Consider the following 22,185-nt stretch of genomic DNA (forward strand, 5'->3'; position numbering starts at 1 on the left):
GTCTCTCTGGCTTATGCACTGATTAGATTATCTCTGGTTTCAAACTGAATCGGAACATTTGTTTTCTATCTCATCTCTAGACCTGTAATACCACAAACAGTTATTATATAACCAAAACATGGCCAGCTTCTTGGAAGAACCACTCATTTTCTAACCTGTTCATTAACATGTGAGAGTATTCCTGGGTACATGAATATCTATCACAAACGTGATGTAACATTTGTGTGATCGTGGGTGTGTGCATCTCCAAGCAGGCCTACGTTTCCCCATAGCTCGGAACTTACAACTGAGACAAAGACTTCAAGTGTCACTGAGGCTGGCTCATATCTGAAGTTTTTTTCCTGCTCCTTCTGGATAAAATTGCCCTTTCCTGCAAGTCAAGCAATTGCAAAACACATCTGAATGCTGCCTACTGCCGGTCTCTTTTTATATGCATAATGCAGACATAAGAAAAATGTTGGAAATACAGAGACAAGCCTAATAGTCAACTGTTCAATACAGAAGCAAAACAAAAACAAACTTGCTTCAAGGTAAATGCCTTTTAATACCACAATCAACCCGTGGTTTCTATCTGGAGAGAGCTCTCTGATGAGGTGCTTTACAAGCCCACAACACAGGACAAATTTGGATCACAGAGTGCTTTACAAAACAAGCTGTGTAGAATTCCACAGGCTGAACGTGTGCAGCAAAAATACATTTGTTTTCACCCAATTTAATAGACATATTAGTCATTGAGAATGTCCTGCTTCCCCACTGTGTCTGTTAAGTTTACAAATAAAGCAAGATTTACTAAGCTCTTCTTTCTTTTGCTTACACAATTAGTACCTCTCGTCATGGTTAACAGTGATAGCACCAAACAATGTAATTTTGCCTTAATCAAATGCTGAACAGAAGATGCTTTCCCACCAAGGGCTGGTAGAGCAAACATTGTACCTGCAAACTGGCATGCTATCATAAATGTCCAAATATTTTTCTATTGTGTACATACTGTATAGTTTTGTTGTAATGACAACTTGCATACAAATTCCATTAAAGAGTCACTGTCCCGTTGCTGTTTGCTGTGGCTGGTTCTTTTTAATGAGGTGGTTAATGGAAAACATACCCAAAAGATGCAATTTGTAAGGTCAGGGGTCCATGTTTGACATACAATTATAATTAACTAACAACAATGGTGGCAGAAGTGTCATTTGATCTGAATACTGGGTTCATTCACAGTTTCACCCTCTTTTCTTGCTACAATCTAGAAAAAGGGATCCATGTGCAAAATGAGGCAGCTGCTTGCAGATCCCTCTGCTGAGTTGGGATTTGTGTGCACAAAAATGGGATGTATAGAGCAGAAAGCCTGCATGCCTTACCCAGGGCTGCACCTGTGGTGCTTGGGGCTAGATCAGATCTGTACATACTTCCTATAACAGATGGTTGGAGCAGTCAGCTTGACAGCACCAATCACCTGTTTGGGCAGTCATTCCCACGCCCATAAGCGAGTGATTCTGTCAGAGCTCTTTCTCTTACTCATGTTCACACTCACACCCTTTTGCAGGACTGCCAGTCACTATTGCACATAATGATCTTTGAAAGATACCTTTTTTGCAGGAGTGAGCTTCATGAGAGGTGAGTGTAGAAAACGACCAGATTTTAAAGTTATGAAAGGAGCTCAATAGGTATTTCTCTGTTACACAGCAGTGAGATAAATTCAGAATGGAGGCAGTTTCTAGATATTCTCCAATCCAGCAAGGGCTAGATGGATGCAGCAGCAATCTTCTGAATGTGTCTCTGTTTGGACAGATAATTGTGCACAAAAAAGAACAATAGGTGCAATCTCATGGTCCAGTTTAACAGCCAGAGGTACACATATGTCATGCTTTTTAAGCAGCTCTGCTCCCACTGATCAGCTGTTCAGGAAGAGCACTGTGAGGGCTAGATTCAATATCCTCATTCCACACACCACCTCCTATACAGTCAACAGTAGTATCCTACCTTTTTGTCAGCTTTTTTTTTTTTTAAGGCCCAAGTGCATGAGAAATTTCGGCTCATCAGTTATCCCAACAGAAGCCTCAAACAGCTTTCCAGAGTTGAAAATGCAGACCCAACATCTGATGCAAGCCTTACACTAGAAGACAAATCTATTCAGTAAGCAAAACAGAGATAGTTACTCTTGATCAGTTACTAATTCACGATGTGCAAGCAAACACGAAGCAGGAATGATTTGCTTAGCCAGGATAGCCTTCAGGGTGTCATTGTAAAAGAAGTGATCTACAATAAATTATTTCAACAGTTTTTTCACAGAAATGTGTGTTATTTGGTCAGACACTTGAATCATGATCCACTATGGCAGTTTTTGCCTGTGACGTATATTCTCAAAACCTAACTATAAAACCACCACTGACATTAAAATATGGTTTCCTTAGTTGAAGCGTGGAAAATATACTCCTTCATCCCCAAAGCAGGAATCACTTTTCACACAGAAAGCACTAAAAGTTGGTGGAAGGGTTTGTGCAAAATATAATGCTTAGCAATTGCAGTCAATTCATTTGAACTTTCCTAAAAAGGGAACACACAAGTGTTGCCCCACTGAAGCCTTCAAGGATAAAATTCTATTCTAAAATGAGAATGTTAAAAATTCTTCCACATCTAAAATTAGTTGGTATAGTACCAGTACATAGCATGTATCCAGTGTACCATGTAATCTGAAGAAGTTTCTTGACTAGATGTGTACATACTTTGCAAGCTGGGGCCAACTGCAGCCTCCACAGGGTATACACAAATAAGTGAGTTTCCCTCTCACATGTGATGGGGTACACATGGATATACAGTAAATTTGTAGTGTGCAAGAGACCCCAAGTTAATGAGGCAGGATTAGGCTACTGCTGTTTCCTTCATGAATTCTTCAAGGACAGTGATGACATTCTTGGCCTCCTGCATTTCAGCATGTTCCACTTTCACCACCTTCAAAAGGACATCTCCACTGCCGCAGTTCCTCAGAAACAGGTAGCACTTGAACAAAGCATAGTGGTCCATTTCTGCTTGTCTGATGAATCGCTTCAGGTTGTTGATGTCTTGTATGGCCTAGAAAAATGGCAGCAAAATACTCAAGAACCCTGATCCAGGTGGAGCAGCAGACTTCCATGTACGTCTTCATAGCAAGAGGAGAAATGGCACATATAAACAGGTCCTGCACATGCAGCTTGCCCCAGTCTAATTGCTGGGGCTTTGCACATGTAGCCCTGAAGAAATGGCACCAACCAGCTGCTCAGCAAGGGAGCTAGATTCAGGGCCAAATCCTATCCAATTTTCCAGCGCTGGTGCAGCCATGCCAACAGGGTATGCACTGCATCCTGCAGTAGGGGGACAGTCACAGAGGCCTCCTCCAGGTAAGGGAATGCTTGTTCCTTTTCCTCACAGCTGCACTGCGGTTGCACTGGCATTGAAAAATTGGATAGGATCAGACCCTTAGTCATCATCACTCCCACCAAAACATGACTGACACGCTAATATTTACATTTATTTATAATCAAACTAAATAAATAGCTGATTGTTTTACAGAGCTAAATATGTATAGCCCAGGCTTGCTGCAATCGCATGTGCACAATTAGTAAAAACCAATGATCTAAAAAATGACAGTCCTGCTTAAGCTAAGCATTTTTCAGTCTCACTGATTTCAGCAGAAGAGAGTAAAGCATGTGCTCAACTTTCCTGCTAAAATCAGCTGGACTTAAGCACATTTAAATTCTGCTGAATCACACCTGGTAACTACCACCACCTTTATTTAAATACAATGTATGTCCTCCTTAGATGCAAATATCTAAGTTCCACTGGTATCTAGCTTGGTCACCTTTTGAAACCTAGTACTCTAACCAATTCAAAGCGGAAAGCAGTGGCACAAATTATGCTGTTTTAAAACTGAGCAGACATCCTGACCCACAATCCAGTTAAGCCTAAGCAGTGGGACTGGAATCAATGGTGGGTGGTAAGAATAAGGATGCAACCCAGGGCTACTAAGTCAACAGGAACTTTGGAATAGGAACTTGGAAGTTGATTGCACTCTAAATCATTCTTCAGCTTACCTGGATAATGGATTGGAATTGTGCCCAAGGCGCACACTAGTGCTGCATGCTGCATTTGTGAATGAGACTGTACCATACATGACTAGTATGTGAAAGTATTTAGATAGCTGCCATTTCCTCCAAGCAAGTATAGGAATAGTGGACACTACCTTCAGTTTAAAGTTCTCCAGCATTTGTCGGAAGAGAAATGGATTTCCCCCTTCTGAACCATTTAGAAACGCCTGCATCCAGTCTTCACAGAATTTGTTACTACCTATAAGAACATAAGAACAAAAGAAGAGCCACGCTGGATCAGGCCAAAGGCCCATCTAGTCCAGCTTCCTGTATCTCACAGTGGCCCACCAAATGCCCCAGGGAGCACACAAGACAACAGGCACAACCTGCGTCCTGGTGCCCTCCCCTGCATCTGGCAATCAGAGGCAGCTTGCCTCTAAAACCAAGAGCTTGCACATACCTACTATGACTTGTAACCCGTAATGAACTTCTCCTCCAGAAATTTATCCAATCCCCTCTTAAAGGCATCCAGGCAAGATGTCATAACTACTTCTTGTGGCAAAGAGTTCCACAAACTACACACTGGGTAAAGAAATATTTTCTTCTGTCTGTCCTAACTCTCCAACACTCAACTTTTGTGGATGTCCCCTGGTTCTGGTGTTATGTGATAGGGAAAAGAGCACCTCTCTATCCACTCTGCCCATCCCCTGCATGATTTTGTATCTCAATCATGTCCCCCTCTTTTCTAGACTGAAGAGGCCCAAACGCTATAGCCTTTCCTCATAAGAGAGGTGCCCCAGCCCAGTAAACATTTTTGTTGCTCTGTTTTGCACCTTTTCCATTTCCACTATATCCTTTTGAGATGTGGCGACCAGAACTGAATGCAGTACTCCAGATGTGGCCTAACCATCGATTTGTACAGCGGCATTACAATATTAACTGTCTTATTCTCAATGCCTTTCCTAATGAACCCAAGCATGGAATTAGCCTTATTCACTGTTGCCACACATTGGGTCGACACTTTCATTGAGCTGTCCACCCCAAGATCTCTCTCCTGATCTGTCACAGACATATTGAGGCATATCACATATTGAGAAACAAATGGAAGGATTTTGGGGTAATACACTCTTGCCCATGCGTCTCCTCAATGCAACATGAGGATTATATTCCACAGGACAAAACATAAAATAGGCAAAGAGCCCCATCCTATCCAACTTTCCAGTGCCCACGCAGCCCAGAGGTAAAGGAACAAAGGTTCCCTTACCCTGAGGAGGCCTTTGTGACTGCCCCCCACTGCAGGATGCAGCGCTTGGCACAGCTGCATTGGTGCTGGAAAGCAGGATAGGATTGTGCCCAAAGAACTGTTTGTGACTGCTACAGTGCAAACCTGCTCAGCAAAAGAGACAGAATGATTCAGCTATGCCTATTAAAAAGGGGAGGAGACTGAAGGTATACACAGACCTCGTAAGACTTGCAGAATGTGTATCCATTCCGATGTGGCAGGCCAGTTATTGCCCTTTCTTATAGTGCCACATAAATAAGTAACGGAACTGATCTAACACATTTATAAATGGTAAAACAAGAAGCAGTGGTCAGAAATAGTATATTACTGAATATCTGGGTTGGAGGAGGGGGTATTGCCTTCGCATGTCCTATGGGCAAAAGATCTGGCTGACCACTATGGGAAGCAGAAAATCAGACTAGATGAAACTTTGGTGTGATCCAGCAGAGCTCTTCTTACATTGAGATTCCCAATGCATAAAGACATCACCATTCATCTTGCACAGGTACTAAGTCACACATATTTGATGTGCATATAGTTAATAAGAGCCCTGCTGGCCCTTTCTGCAAACGAATTTGTCAATATATGCATAATTAAGGATAAAATTATTAAGCATACAGAAGAACAAGCCTTGATGCGGGAAAATGAGCATAGTTTCTGCAGAGGTAAGTCCTGCCTCACTAATGTTCAAGAGTTCTCTGACAGTGTTAACACATATGTGGACAAAGGTAATCTGGTCAGCATTGTATACTTGGACTTTCAAAACTTCTGACAAAGACTCTTGAGTAACCAACTTAGCAGTCATGGAATAAAAGGACAAGCTCATGGATTGATAACTGGTTAAAGGAAAGAGAGAGTAGGAATAAATGGGCAATTTCAGAATGGAGGAAAGTAAGAAGTAGGATCCCTCAAGGAATTGTCTTGGGACCAGTGCTTTTCAATATGTTCACACATTTTCTGGAGTTAAGGATGAACAGTAAGGTTGTCAAGTTTGCAGACGGTACCAAACTATTCAGGTGAGATTTGCAATCTGAAGAAAAAGATAACTGAATTGGGAGGGACAAAAATTGGTAGTAAAATTCCATACCCCAGGAGCCCTCTCTGTTAGGACCAGCCCAGTATCACAGAAAGACGGTTCCCAAAATACAAATGAAGGCAATTTTAGAAGAGGGTATGTAAAGGTAAAGGCTGCAGGCCATATCCTATTACTGATTACTCTGTGAAGATGACCAGCACTGAAATACCTGACACATTTCCATCTGTAAGCTCACCTGCATTATAGAACTGAGGCTGAGGTCCACTGCAGTCTATAACAACGGATTTTTGTCGTCCCTCTGTCATTGCGATATATAAGGAAGCCATTGTGCCTTCCTGAACAAAACCTTGAAGGCTTGCAGCTCTAAGGAATCTGGAAAAAAAACAGTGAATGTTTTCACATACTTAAAGTTCATTACGAAACTCAAGCTCAAGGAGAGGGCAAGCTGGCTGCCATGTAGCAAGTCAGGCTACCTAAGGAAATTTATTTATTCTTATTTCCTGAATTTTTGTGCTACCTTTTTGCCTTGCGTTCAAGACAGTACAATATTTTACAATTTAAAATACAAAAATGGCAAAACAAAAGTTACAAGAGAGTAACTTTTCTTCTGCATTTCCCCACCCCCACTGTCACCTTGGACAGTAATGTTCTTTTACCTGTTAATATCCTTCTTTGTCCTTTCATCTGACTCTTTGACTTCAACAGGAGTGTAACTAAGAGCCTTGAATTATAAAGGAGAAAATGTCATTGTGACAGGCATTGCCTTGAACTCAGTAACCAGCACATTTTGTTTTCATACCCGATCTAGCAGCAAATGATTAGCACTGGATTTGGGCTAGCATTTGTGCTAGCATCCACCCCCCACCCCCCACCCCCCGAATGCACCCAGGGCTGTGTAAATGGGTCCTCTCATGAGTGCTCATTTTATTTTCATAACAGTTTAGCCTGAGAAATAGCAAAGTCATCCAGTGAACTTCAGGGCCAAACAAGGATTACATGGGTTCAAATCCCAATCTGTGCCTAGTACTCTGCCTACTAACCTATCATGTCTCTCATTTACAGCACAGCTAGTTTCTCTTGCTCTCTGAGCTAAGTGAAATGCCATCATTCCCTACAATCACTGGATTACTGCCTACTGTTTGCCAATAACTCTAACACAATGCTTAACAATTTTACTCAAAAGGAAATCCTATCACATTTCATGGGAATTACTCTTCAGTAACTGTGCTAAGGACTGCAGCCCTAATAATGCAAAAGTATTCAATTTAAACAAAATCATATATGAACAAAGACTCTAGCCACAAGTTCTTCCTCTATAGCAGCTGAGGTCAGCTTGTAAATATTGTGGGTAATGCAATGGCCTTTGCTTTAGCTATTAATAAGCTAAAGAACTGCACCACTGAGATTTTCTTCTTTATCAGAACAACATAGGTGCAAACAGAACAGCAAATACAGTGAGAAGAACAGAAATGATATCCAAAAAGTGCACATTTGTATAATACTCACAGCATGCAACACAAAAGCAAGCTTCTCCTGGAAGAGCTGTACTACTCTTTGAATAGCACACACAGAATCTTCGAACCAAGTTTCAAGGTAGGGCTTGACACAAGTCTCCAAATTCTTTTGCTGCAATAGGTTGGGGAGAATTAACTATAAGATGCCATTTGGCTGAGGTACTTCTGACATTCTCTGTTCAGGGCTTGCATTCCGGGCATTGCTAATTTCAAACTATGTGAAGCTATTGTTAACTAAGACAACATTTGGAATCATGAGCAGGAAGAAGCAGCACAATGGCTGGAATTGAAAGAGCTGCCGTACTAGGCGCCCAATGTAAAAAAAAAAACTGTATTAAAACTCATAAGTGACACACTGGAGACTAAAAGAGATTCTAGATGTCATCTGTGAATGTTAGCATATCATTTTTAAGCCACCTTAAGCATAAGTAGAGAGAGGGTAAAAATATTTAAAGTTAAAACAAAAAAAGCCAACCAAAAGTAAATGCTGGAAAGCAGCAAAATTATTGTGCATGTTTGGCTAAATTAACCAAGAGCCTGTGGAACCTGAAAGGCTAACAAACCTATAGTACTAAGCTTTTAGTGAAACGGCACCTCTTCACAACACTGCAGTTTTTCTATTTGTAAGGAGGATTCCCCTCCCCCTTTTCTAAACATCGTCATTTTAAATTCAGCACAGAGAACTTTATGGAAGCCCTTTCAGAGTGCTACATTACAGGTTCTTTCTTGGAGCATCACTTGGGGATGTTGCACTAAACATCTTCACACATGCTTACAGGGTAGCAGGATCACTAGCTTACAGGGTATGCAAGCAGTGCTTTAAAATTAGGTTATATAGTGAAACAAGCCAAATCTGGGTCTAGTTCTACCACCACCAGTTCCACAGTAGGTATATGCCATTGTTGTTTTAACTCTTTTGCTGCCATTTATCCAACTTTCTGAATTCTTTAGGTAGCAGCCCAACCAGCACTTCTACCTTCAAATGTTCCTTCCATGAACGGGAGGAGTATCCTCCTCAAAGGGCCCTTGCACAAGCGAAAGGACAAACAAACCAATCATTCCATTTACAGAAGAAGCGCCTGACTGGCAGGAATACTAGTCAGGATGCTACCCTGTGTGTCTTGACAAAGTTCTCAGTTGCATCTGGGAATCTGCAAATTCTTCTCTGCTTTTGGAGGCCATCAAAGCCTTACAGAATCAGGCATTACATCATTCTGCACCTTTCCCTCAGGCCCAGTTGAAATGCATAGCAAGTAACATACGTTACACTAAGGCCAGAAATACACATTACGCTGCTGCCTTATGTATTAAATCCCCCACAGCCACATCTTCTTTGCGGAGTAACACTGGGAGTGGGTGGCTGTAGTGAAGGGAGGAGATTCTTAACCCTTCCCTTGCTTGCCATTTTCCTCTGCAATCATCTCCCCTCATGCAGAAGCTCCAGACAGACTTGAAACAGTGGCAGGGGAAAAGAGAACAGTTAAAGGGCACCCTTCCTCACCTTAACATTGACCTCCCCCTCCCAATGTTGCTTTGCAGAAAAGACATGGTCATTGGGTTTCAGGACATGAAATGGCCACATAAAGGTGCCAGCAACATATTACATCAGGAAACTTCAACATCATCAGTGTTTTAAGGAAGCCAGAGGCTGACCAAAGGGAGTGGCACCTAATAGTTAGCACATCCTTTCCTGTTCACTAATTTACAGATCAGCAGCTGAGTGCAGGATGGAAAAGTGGGAGATATATCTATTGCTACCATCCCAGGTTAAGGAAAGCAGAAGGGGGGGGCATCTGGGAAAAACTTCCCCTCCTGGGAGAGTACATACTCAAAACCAAACTGCTGTAGAACCTGCAATCAATCAAATGTGAGAACTCACAGAATTGCCAGTGAACATGGACTAGGCAGGGAAGAAGTTAAAATATAGAGTAACCAGTTTATTTTACAACCATGAAGAAAATGGGGAAGGGGCAGTGACAAATACAAAGAACAAGTTTGTGAAAAATGCCTGGATTTGGCCATATGGCCACAAAGAGATAACTTGACAACATCTAATGCAGTAATTACTAATGCCCAGCAGTGGGCGGTGGAGAGCTACTTAAAAGAAAAGCACTCAAAACTCCAACACCCCACTTCATTGCTACTTCAGTTTGCAGGTTGGCTTGGAACAGAAAGAGCAAACAAAAGAATATCAATTTCCTAAACACAGACTCTATTTCTAGCTATTTACATTGTCCCAGGGATGCTGGTCTTCTGCACTCACTGGAGTGTACAAAGATGTGCCTCTGTGAACCAGCAGCTAGCTGGTTCCAATGGGAGCTTGGCAAACACACCCAAGCATCCTTGTGGTTGATCCTAAGAAACCTTGGTTCAATTATGCCATACAACATCTGACTGGATGCAGGGAAACCACCTGGCCACACCATCCCACTCCTTTAACCTAGACAGGTGGGGACTTAGCCATATGCCAATCTCAGCAGCAGAGATGACTAGGTTATTGTTTCTGGGTAACCCAAGGCCAATCAATCCACATTCTGCAAATGTGGATTTTTAAAAACAGCATTCCAGTAAACAACCTCATAGGAGCTTCCCAGGATAAAGGCAATTGCATCTAGGATATCAGGCAGTCTCTTTGGGAGTTAATGGATTCCCAAAGGGCTGGGGGGGGCTAGAAATGTCTAAGAAACAGTGGCGTCACTAGGATTTGTGTCACCCCATGCAGTGGGCAGGGCAACATCCCAGATGCAGGGCGTGGTGATGTACCATTGCCCCACTTCCACTGGTTTTTCGGCAGTACCTTTTGATAGAACATAGATATTTCAGTGGGGCTTGTTTCATTGCATTCTGCATGAAATTACACATTGATTGATATATAACACAATGGTCTTATTCCTCCAAATTCTGATTTTAGTGATTTTGAAAACTTGTGGGGTCTCTTTCTCTCTCTCTCTCTCTCTCTCTCTCACACACACACTCACAACCCCAGGTCAACTTATTAACACCTTATTGCAGCAGTTCTCATACTTTTAGCACTGGGACCCACTTTTGAGAATGACAATCTGTCCAGGACCCATTGGAAGTGATGTCATGGCCAGAAGTGACATCATCAAGCAAATTAAAATAAATCATTATAAATAGTTAAATTAAAATAAAAGAAATAATTAAATAAGAGGGAGTCAGTCCTGTTCCACCAAGTGAGTTTTTTCTGTAGTCTGCCTGCAATAACACCCCCTCCAAAAGAATCAGTGAGATCTTCAGCCCTCCCCAGTGCCCAGTTTAAAGTCCTTCTATTTCAAGCACATCAATACAAAGACCCACCTGGCTTTACAAGTCTGAGAGCCCAATCTTATGCCTATCTACTCAGAAGTAAGTCCCGTTACAGTCAGTTGGGCTTACTCCCAGGAAAGTGTGGGTAGGGTTGGGCTGTGAGGGAAACTTTGCAAGTGCAAACTAGAAAACTTTCCCCTTACCAGTTCAAGCCTCTTTGTTGGTCCTTTCTAGTGGGGGGGGGGAGGTTGCCCTCTGGGGCTTTTGTTGCGCTCCAGTCCTATCGGATCGGGACCATTCTGGCCTCCTCACATTCTTTGCCTGGCCTGACCACCAGCCAAGGCACGTCTGCCTACTCGTGAGTAAACGCTACATGAGGCTGCTTCGCTTCCCATAGGGCTCCATACACTCGTAGCTGGGGGGGAGGGACCTCCTCCTCAGGTGTTTTTGAGGCTGCATTCATTGGATCAGGACCATCCTGACGTTGGAGTCCTCTCAGTCTGCCCTTTTGGACGGAGCAAGGCAAGTACTCCTACTCGCGAGTAAACACGTGCTACAGCTCACTTTCACTTTCCATAGGGCTCCATGAATTTTTTCCTTCCGGTTTTTTGGGCATAACCTTTGAAGGAAAGGAGCTAACTCAACAGGGTTTTTTGCATTGTGTTCCGCTGGTCATTCCACATCCAACTGTGTATGGCATGATACGGTAGCTCATAAAGGCGCGACGTTAGCACGTCACCTCCCCAGGGCGCATCACCCTCCTGGGCGCATCACCCGGTGCGGCCCGCACCCCCCAAGCGATGCCACTGCTAAGAATAAGGAAAAACAGAGCATTTATCACAACGCAGAAGAAAGGAATTAAATAGCCTTCTTGAACAGGCCTTCACTCGTCAAGATTTGTGCGGATGTAATGGGCATGTTTGGGGCAAACAATGCCAAGGACTTTGTCCACGTTCTCAGATGTTAACAACTAACATGCACACTTCTAAAACTAATCAACCCATGTACATTTTTTACATTTTTCTTTCAGTTACCTTATTTATGGTTGCATTCTTACAGTACGGGGTCACCCAAAACATGGTGGAGAAGAGAACTCAAAGGTGGCTTGTTTTTGGTGGTTAAATATATACTGTAATTTTGCAATACTGGCAGTCTAATGAGACTCCAACAAAACATCACTGTATAGTGATAGATTTATGGGAAAACATCACAAACAGCAGGTTAGCATGAAACAAAGATCTGAAACAAATTTTTGGAGCTGTTTGAATGACATTGAATGAATCCATTCTGCTGTCACAAAAGACCCAGTAACAGAACAAGGATAATGCTGCTGCCACAAAGTGGCTGCAGAACTGAACACATGCCAGCGTGGACACTGGGTTCCATTGCTCCCATTAAGTAGGTGGTGGGGTGTGTTGTAGCGGGGCAGGGAGGAGAAGGAGGAAGGGAAAGGGGATGCATCCTAGCAACACTGGCATGAGCCAGAATTCCATCCCCTCTTCTTTGCCTGGTCTCTCCCCTTTTCTCTCCTCAAGACTTACACCAGCTATATGGTATACTTGGAGTAGGTCCAAGGAGACCCATAGGCCATGAAGAGGCCATCCAAGGAGACCCATAGGTCTTCTTGGAGTGGCTGCAGGTTGCAGCATGGCTGGGGACAGCACTGGGCTGTAAGAGACCAAAGCAGCCACATTAGTCTTTGATTTTGATCCTGGTTGAGCCATGCACTCCCCTTCCATAAACTTCTCTGTCTCCTCTCCCTCTCATTTTTTGGTGGAGAATATCATTAGGTTGAGCAGGATAGAGTGTTTGGAATCTATTTTTGAGTGCGTAACTATAGTTTTACTGCACTGCCATTTTAAAAAAACAATATAATTGATAAACAGGAAAAAAACTACTCAAGAAGGCATGTTTTAGCAATTTGGAAAAGAAGCAATCCGTATTTACCTCTGAATCCAGGTTAATCTTCAGGTCTTGAATGTATCTGTCAAGCTCAAGTCTGAATGTAGTCACTTAAGGAAATAACTAATACATGAGTTTAGACACCTAATTTGTACATTTAATATAAATGCAGTAACTATATACTTAGTTCAGTGTTCTGGATCCCTAAATTTAAATCCATTCTGCAATTACATGTACATAAACTGTAGTCCAACTGCATCAGTTTCAAGGAAGAGCCAACACCTTCATTTGCAAGACATCAAAAGCATTACAAGCGGAACAACCCATTATTTATTAATCTACACATTCACTAAAATATGGGAAGTAACTCACTCTAAGTCTACGCAGTGGTTACATGCCAGGGTGGCTCCCACATTGCAACATTCCCTGCCTGTAGTGTGTGTCTCCCTCCCTCCTTGTCAGTGTTTTGTCAGAAAACTGACTCTTCTCACAGGTGTTTTCTGAATTTTTAAATACCACCTCACTGTTGCTTATGCCCTTGGGTTTGTTTTAATTGCTGCTGTTCTGCTTTTACAATTTTTTTGTATTCGCTTGCTTTTATTATATTGCAAGTCACACTGAGTCCCTAAAGGGAGAAAGATGGGATAATGTTTAACCATACCAACAGCACAATCCTATACATGTCTATTCAGAAATTTGTGCATGTCTATGTTTGCAGCCTTCCCGCACCTTAGAAGGCCTTGTGGATGTGACTAGAAGGTTGGCACAAACTGGAAACGCCAGTTGTGTCCATGAGGCTTCTGAGGCCAGGAGGCCAAATGACCTATGTACTGGGTCCCCAGGGTAAGTAATTGTGGTGCTGCTCGAGCCCCCCCACCTCCAAATTTCATTATCCACCAAATTCGGTAAAAAAACAAAAAGGATATAGTTCAAGCCCCTTCTCTGAACCTCCCAAAAAACAGATGACATAGTCTACCGGAGTGGTGCTGCATTCTGGATTTGCTGTTTCTGTGCATTTTTCTGGCTGGAATAGGCAGTAATAACAACCAACTCGACTTTCTGGTATACTAAGAGAGAAATCACATAGAAGTTGTGTCAAGTTGACTATGTCATTCTATCTGCTGATTGATCACATAAAAACTACTCGATCTAAAGCAAGCTCCAGAGACCAAAATCCTCAAAGGCACTTCATTGTAGTCAACAAGGTGTGTTTGAAGTTCCTGTTAACTTCTTTATTCTACTTCAAGGAATTGTTTACTCCTTTCTGTACTCCACAGTAAATCACAAACACAGAGAGGCTAAAGTTATCACACCATCACAGTGATAAAAATACTGAGCTTTTTATCAAAAAGATGAGTTATGAATACAAGAGCCATTTTAGAGATCTTTATACCCAATCGCTTGCTCTTAAATTATCCTACATTGAGTGGCTACCAGGCTCAAGCCATTTCCTGTGAAAGGTAATTCCCCACCCACCCTAACTTTGATAAAATTTCTTTGATGTGCTTTTAAAAACTGACTGAAGGCATCAAAAGAAGTGAGAGACAGAAGCACAAGGAGAACCCTTTCAATTTTACTCCTATTTCCCAAACCTTTTCTTTTTGAATTGCAAAAATGAGAGGCTGGAACAGTAGGGTAAGAGGTGTAGTGAAATGTGCAAGATCCCTTGAGGTGATAGGGCAGTGGTATTCAGACTAGGCATTGCAACACCCCAGCCTGAGGGCCTTGGCCTCTGCCCCCTTAAGGGGCGGGGGTAGGGGGGAAGGTAGTGATGCAATCCCTAGGATCGTGCCGCTAACGGGGCTGCAGGGACTGGGATGTACTCACCAGTCCCCACAGCAGCCTTCTCGGGGTGCGGGGAGCCCTGCAAACGTGCTCCACTTCCGGTTTTGTGGAAGTGGAGAGCAATCACTCTACTTTCACTTCAAACCAGCTGGGGAGCCCTACAGGCACTCGTGCAGAGCTCCCTGCACCCCCAGGACGATGCTGCAGGGACTGGTGAGTGCATCCCAGTCCCTGCAGCCCCCTTGTATCCAAAAACCCCCTATCCAAAAACCCACAAGCAGAGAACCACAGTACATTAGTCCCAAGCTGGAGGCAGGCCCTGTGACTCAAACCTGAAAAGGGGCCTCTGACTATCAACTTAGGACAGCATGTTTGTTATACAAAGATAAGTAATACTGACCCCAAGGAAGTGCAAGGGATGAACAAAACAATGCCACTATCTACAGAGTTTGCAGAACAAGCTTTGCATACCTCCCCTATTTGCATACCTCCCCAATTTGCTCTAACCATGCACATAAAGAATTGAAACATTCTGACCATAGAATGTACTTTGGAAAGCAACAAGTTCACCATGTAAGCATAATGCAAATTCCTATAGATAATCTACTATGTTTCCCTCTCCCCTCCCCTGTTGAAACTATGCTATCAAGATGTAGTCAATTCTGGTCTTCGTTGCTCACTTGCCTAGAGGAGTGGGCCCGTGTGCACATGAATAAAGCTTTGTCTGAAGTCCTCTGTTTCTCCTGTCTGTGTTGGCTCTCCGAAAACCCAGGGGCACTCTGCTCCTTTGGGAACACCCCTGAGCGGTGCGATCCTGGGGATCACATCGCTGCCTTCCCCCTGCCCCCGCTGCCTCCCTCCCCTCCCTTGCAAGAACTTACTGAGCTTTTCAAACTCCCAGAGAGAGTTTGAAAACCACAGAGATAGGGTGTATCAACAGTGGCTCCTTACTCTGACAGACCTGGGAAGCACGGGGTTAACACCAGGGCCTTAGATTGCAGTGAGTGTACTGCACAGCTTCAACTACTTGGAGGTAACAAAGCCTTCAGGGATAAAGGCAGCACCTGGAGGAGGGTAAGGGTGTGGGTAGAAGGAAGAAGGTTGGAAAGACTGAGACAGCAGAAGGAAAGAGGACTAACAGATGGATTAAATGGAGACTGGTGTGTGGCTGCCATGCCCAAGAGCTGCTGAGATCAAGGTGTTGCTGTGGTGGCTGGAGAAGCTGTTGGGAGAGGAAAGAAAGGAGAACCTCTGCAGGTTGAACAGGCGAGCCACCCTGGTGGTGGAGCCCAGTAGTGCTGCTGTTTTGAGTGAAGAAAGGAGGCTAATTAATCTATAGCGGACATAAGATCTCTAAAAGATTTTGGCAAAACAAATTGGTACCATGAGTGGGGTGTGAGCCCAAGGCAATTATATCCCCTTTGTGTAACAGGACAGCAAAACAAGAGGAAGAACCCTCTTTCTGCTTACACTTCTACAACTACCCCAGTAGCACTGAAAAGAGCATTGGCTTTACTTCCTAAAAAAATACATTGGAAAGCGGGACTATGCAGCCTGATCAGACGCACATTTACTCAGAAGTAAACTTCTCTAAGCTGAATCTGGCCCTCTCCCAAGTAATGGAGGACAGGATTGCTGCCAAAGTAGATGACTTGTAAAAGATATTAATGAACAAGATTTTAGAGAAATTATATATTCTGACTAACCACTCTGTTGCTATTTGAAACTTTTTAACACACTAACTCTGCAATTATTCACTAGGTAATTAAGAGATGAGTCAAAGTTTGTGTTCATTGACAACTCCTACACCTGCTAATCTTGGCACTCTCTGTAGACTAGAGAATATAAGAGTAACAGTATAAGTAAAGCCAATCTCCATCTCACATTTTCCCCTGAAAGACAAAAGGTTGCATAACTGCACTGCCACCTAGAGATGTGAGATCTTCAGAAATTCCAAAGGAAAGGCCTGAGAAGACTTGGAGATGTCAAACACAAATGACATTTTGCAGCAGTAGCTTTCACATTAAAACTTCAACTAAAATTTTCAGCGATTATTTTATTACATACAATTTGACACGTAAAAACTATGACTATTAAACACACCATTTCAATCAAATAATACTAGTGAATTTGCTTGACAAAACATTGGGGATGTCAAAAGGCATGCTTGGTGCAATTGTAGGATTAAAACTGTGGCACACACCAAAGCTCACAGGGCTGAACTTCACAGTCTAGCAAACATGTGGTGGTCACCAAAAGCAACATGCCTTCTACAATAAGAGCCCAATCCTGGGCTCGGAGTGCCAGCTCACCACTGGCACACACTGGCACAAACGTGCTGTAAGGCCCTACTGCTGGGCAAACGCTGGTGGTAACCCTTTGCTGGCCGCCACTGGGCTACTGCTGGGTAGGCGTCCAACCTCTGCTGCTTGGTGGTCGCACAGACTGCTGAGCAGCAGAGAGGTAAGTGGGGAGAGGTGAGGAGGAGGCGTTCCAGGAGGGTGGGGAGGAGGCATTCCGGGAGGGCGGGGAGGAGGAGAGGGGAGGTGGGGGAGGCGTGCCAGGGGGGAAGGAGTGAGGAGCGAGGGAGGCAGGACCGGTGGAGCGATGCTCCACTGGATCCAAAGACTCCGCGTTGGACTCACCACCTGACACACAGGCGCTTGATTCACCGCTGACCTTTTGGTTGGCAGCAAAACAAATAGCCCCATTGCAGGGCTACTCTTTTTACGTACCTGAGGGAAGGGGACAAAAGTCCCCTTCTCCCGAAGAGCTGTTGTCGGCTGCCCAAAGTGTGCAGGATGCAGCGGCAGCCACTTTCAGTGCTGCCACAGCTGCACACAGTGGGTAGCTCAGGATTGGGCTGTCTGTCTCCTACAAAACATACCAGTTCCATTCCATTCTGGAGAATCTGTATGGAAGTTGGAACATACACAGGTTTTAAACAGCTGGCTTTTGCCGGCACAGCACTATGGTATCTGCATGAAAGGATCGCAAAGGATGTACAGCACTTGAGCAAAAGCACTGATTCAGCTCAAATGTCCTTAACTTGGATGTCTGTAATTCAGGGAGGTAGTGTACTATAATATTTAACAAGATGAAGCACATGGCATTTCTTCACCCTCACAAGAAGTGAACAAATAAGTGGAGGTTGGGTAGGAAAACTCACAACATATTAACATATCATGCATTCTCCAGAGAAGAGACATGGGACTACTGCTTTGGGCAGAAGCTATGTGGGCAGCTGTAACACATGCATTATTTGACACCAAGAGGGGTATTCAGTAAGCACATGTGCTCTTACCTTAACTCTATAGATGCAACATTGCCCATTCCTTCAAAAAAGGCTCCCTTCGCAAGATGCTTCATGATAAAACTGCACAGTTCTGTTTCTGCTTCAGCTGGCAAGTTAGTGTCCACCAAAGAGAGGCTTCATATGTGAAAAACACACATTTTTTATGAGTCAGTAACCACAACAAGACCCTGCACATGACATTAGAAAAGAACAAGACTTCCAACCAAGCCTGAGCCATCAACGCATTCATTTAAGAAATTTAAGTATTGCTTGTACTAAACCCCAGGAACATTAACGGCTGCATCTAGATTACCCCTACCTGAAGTCTCCAGAAACAACTTGATAATTCTTATTTTCATTATTACCACCTCATTATACTGTGGAAGCCTCTTAGTAGGAAACCTTAAGAATTCAGTTCTGCTTTCAGGTGTGAGATAGAATCTCACTACACAACAACCATGCAAGTTATATATAAGGCTCAGAAGATAAAATGATTCTGGCTTACCTAAAATCATCAGAGGACGGTGTTTCAGCTGCTGAGCTGCTTGGACTCCCATCATCACTGTCTATACTGTGGTTCAATCTGAAAAAAGTTGGATTATGAGGACACACAAAATACATCTAGCAAAAAAAGCCAAAGATATTTCTCTTTTTATTCTTATGAGAAAAAAGAAAAATCAGAAGAGATCAGAGATTTTTGTAGAGCATAAATTTGGCGGACAAGAACATCACGTTTATTTTTGATTGAGAGGCAAAATAGATTGGCTAGATATACTGTTCTGGATGGCCACTAAGACAATCAGGAACAGATCCAGGTTAGCTGTTTGCTTCAAGAAGACTCACTATCACAAGCTGGTAAACAATGAGCTTCCCCAACCCCCAGTTTCAGTGCATATTTGGGAATGGAGTTGAGATTTTAATCCATATTAGTGACTGAGGTTATAGAAACTGGGTTGGTAATTATTTCACATTAAAGCACCCAGAATCAAATGGTGTTTACTTGTGCACATGCGATGGGAATGAGAACAAAACAAAGGTATGAAGACATACAGCACAATCCAATGCATGCCTTTTCAGATGCAAGTCCCATTCAGTTCAATGGGACTTACTCCCTGGAAAGCATGCGTCGAATTGCAGTCTCAGTCACTGATGTCTGAAACTATTGGATGGATACATGAAGGAAGGCCAAGAGGAAAGCAGACCACACACTGAAGGTCATTTCATGTAGACACTACTAAAACACTTTACACTTAAAGTCTTCTGGAAATCACACTGACAGCTGAAAATATCAAAGAGCGTTGTCCACAGTTACAGGTTAAGGCATGGTAAAAGGTTCCTCTGCTCTTTTACATATGATACAAAGCATGTTTATACAAGCCAGGGAGACAGACCAGGGACAGACTGCACTTGCTCCTGGTGTAGAAGGGATTGTCACTCCCGGATTGGCCTTTTCAACCACACTAGACACTGTGCCAGAACCACCTTTCAGAGCGCGATACCAGAGTCTTTCGAGACTGAAGGTTGCCAATACAATAAAAAAAAAATTCCACTCAACGAAGGGCCCAATCCTATCCAACTTTCCAGTGTCAATGTAGCTGCAATGCAACCCTAAGGTAAGGGAACAAAGGTTCCCTTACCTTGAGAACGCCTCTATGACTGCCCCCCAACACCACAGGATTCAGCGCATGCCCCACTGGCACTACTGCATCAGCACTGGAAAGTTGGTTAGGATTGGGCTCTGTATAGGACACTGCCCAGTAAGTGTAGCCAAGCGACTGTATCCTTTGCAAATTTATTCTGAATTCCAGCAGTAGTACTGAAATTGTACTGGAATCCAACAGTGTCCACTAGTACTTACTGCCAAATGTGAACAGGCCTGCATCCCAACATACCTATTCTTCTTTTAAAAATGCTAGTAATTATTTTTCATTAAACAACTATCTGGAATAACAAGATTCAATTTGGGGCACAAAACCAATTTGGGGCTAGTGAAGAATTCAGAGATGAGTGGGGCAAAAGGTGTGCAATTATTAAGAATGAACTGAAAATAAAATTACACGTTACATGGCAATGTCGTATAAATATTTGGCATATAAATATTTCAAAAAAAATATGTACAGGTCTGGGAATCTCTTCAAAAAGGAGATAACAGCTAGAAAAGCTACAGAAAAGAGCAGATAACTGCCCAATCATATGCAAAGGAGAACATAAGGCCATTAAAATCAATGGTTTAGGCTCTACATACAATCAGGCTACAAAATGATCAAGGGGTTCGAACACCTTTCCTAAGAGTAAAGGCATTTGGGCCTATTTAATTTAGAAAAAGAAGACAATTCAGATTCATAAATCCACAAATTGTACATCTTCTTCATCTCTCATAATACTTAAAACTTGGGATCATCCAATGAAGTGGACTGGCAGTGAGTCCAGCACTGACAGGAGGTGCATAGCTTCACATAAGCATAATTAAATCTATTTAGAATATTATATATTACTTTTCCTAAGCTCGAACTAGTTTAGATAAGGATCCAATAAAACAGCTGTATAGAAATTCAGAGCCACAAATGCAAAGATGGTCACTAGCTTGGGAAACTTTAAAAAATGTGTCAAGGAGATCTGCTCGATAGATTACTAACGTTGCAAATATGGGGAAGACACACATTCTTGAATTGAGCACATGCTGACAAATAACCTGTTCCTTAATTCTAAAGAAGGATGTGGCTGCTGGGACTCTCAGGGTTCTGGTCAAGACCTCCTAATGGAGCATGCCAAATGCTGCCCCCTAACCTGAAATGTGCCAGCCTCTGTTCCAGCCACTCTCCAATGAGGTAACTCAGTACTTTCCTCCACAATTCTTCCTCTCTCACTTCCCCCACCTTCTTTTTCCAATCCAGGGAGTGGAAGTAGAAAGTGGAGAAGTGGGGGCAAGTAGGCAGATAGAGATGGGTGCCCCCCTGACTGCTGCCTGAGGCAACCGCTTCAGTTGGCCTCATGGATGGGCTGGTCCTGGTTCTAGTAAAACAAAAACAAAACCCAAACAATGTAGATCCAGCAAGCCTGAAATCTTGCTTGTCCCAGTTTAGATGACTTTAACCCATTTCTGCCCAGCATGCAGGTGTGCACATTTGATCCCTGTTATGTATATGCAATGTTGGGCAGAAATGGCTTAAAAGGCACCAGGCAACTGTGTGTGTATAAGTAAGTGTAATGCTATTAGTCATGACAGCTACATGCAGATGCCATGTGGCAACGTGCTACTGAACACCAGTTGTGGGAACATACAAGAGGCCTGCTGAGCCCCCAGAGACTTCTTTGGCTGGTCGTGCCCCAGCTTAGATGCCTCTAAAAGACACCAGGCAACTGTGTGTGTGTAGCTATTAGCCATGACAGCTGAACTACCGAGCACCAGCGGCCTGAGCAAGCCCCCTGGACCAGCACAGACCCCCGGACCAGAACCTGGGCCGGGCCGGGCAGCGCTGCGTGGGGCGCTGCAGCGAGCGAGGGGCGACCGTTGACAGAAGACAGCGACGAAGAGACCCTCAGGAGGCGGCCAGGGCCAGGGCCAGGGCCAGGGCGGGTGGGAGGCGCCTGCTTGGAGAGCAGCGAGGGCGGCCGCAGGGAGAGGCTCCAGGCCCAGGCGCGGCGCCTCACCTGCAGCCGTGGTAGCTGTAGAGGCAGTAGTAGCTGGTGCTGGCGCGCTCCGGCCTCCGCTCCTCCAGCAGGCCGCCGCCCTCCTCGCTGCTTTCCACCTCCTTGTCGTCGCCGTCGACGGACTCCTGCAGGGAGGGCAGCATCCTGCCTGCTTCGGGGCACGGAGAGCGGCAGGGAGAATCCGCGGCGCTCCCCCTGGCCGCACAGCGCAGAGCCCTCTCCTGTCCTCCGCCCAGCCCAGCTCGTTCCGCGGCAGGGCTCCAACCACGCGGCTCTCCGCCGCCGTCCTATTGGCTGCCGAGCAGACTCCACGCATCGCTGCCCACAGCTAGAAGGAGGCCTCGCTCTCCTGGGAGTGCCTCCTTGACTGTAGTGGGCCTTACTCCCGAGGAGGC

At 44.0% G+C, this 22,185-nt stretch overlaps 1 protein-coding gene across 1 annotated transcript; it reads right to left on the reverse strand.

The window, feature by feature from the left end:
- Positions 1 to 524: 524 nt before the first annotated feature.
- Positions 525 to 22,062, reverse strand: C2H17orf75 (chromosome 2 C17orf75 homolog). The gene is made up of 10 exons (XM_066615079.1): positions 21,791 to 22,062; positions 18,645 to 18,722; positions 18,149 to 18,274; positions 13,984 to 14,126; positions 13,105 to 13,160; positions 7,883 to 8,002; positions 7,033 to 7,097; positions 6,612 to 6,748; positions 4,214 to 4,317; positions 525 to 3,066 (listed from the first exon to the last, which is right to left on the reverse strand). Exons 1-10 carry the CDS (start codon positions 21,931 to 21,933, stop codon positions 2,857 to 2,859), a joined length of 1,182 nt encoding a protein of 393 aa, XP_066471176.1. The 5' UTR covers positions 21,934 to 22,062; the 3' UTR covers positions 525 to 2,856.
- Between the last annotated feature and the right edge of the window lie 123 nt (positions 22,063 to 22,185).

Source organism: Tiliqua scincoides, chromosome 2, assembly GCF_035046505.1.
Source record: "Tiliqua scincoides isolate rTilSci1 chromosome 2, rTilSci1.hap2, whole genome shotgun sequence".
NCBI lineage: Eukaryota > Metazoa > Chordata > Lepidosauria > Squamata > Scincidae > Tiliqua > Tiliqua scincoides.

Excerpts from the sequence above, each read along its gene's own strand:
- C2H17orf75 (XM_066615079.1), bottom strand. The coding sequence starts at position 21,933 with ATGCTGCCCTCCCTGCAGGAGTCCGTCGACGGCGACGACAAGGAGGTG. Across the intron at positions 13,161-13,983 it reads AGAGAAGGGGCTTGAACTAT|TCAGACTTGAGCTTGACAGA; the intron begins ATCCTTTTTGTT and ends AAGTGACTACAT. Across the intron at positions 3,067-4,213 it reads TGGAGAACTTTAAACTGAAG|GCCATACAAGACATCAACAA; the intron begins GTAGTGTCCACT and ends CCATTTTTCTAG.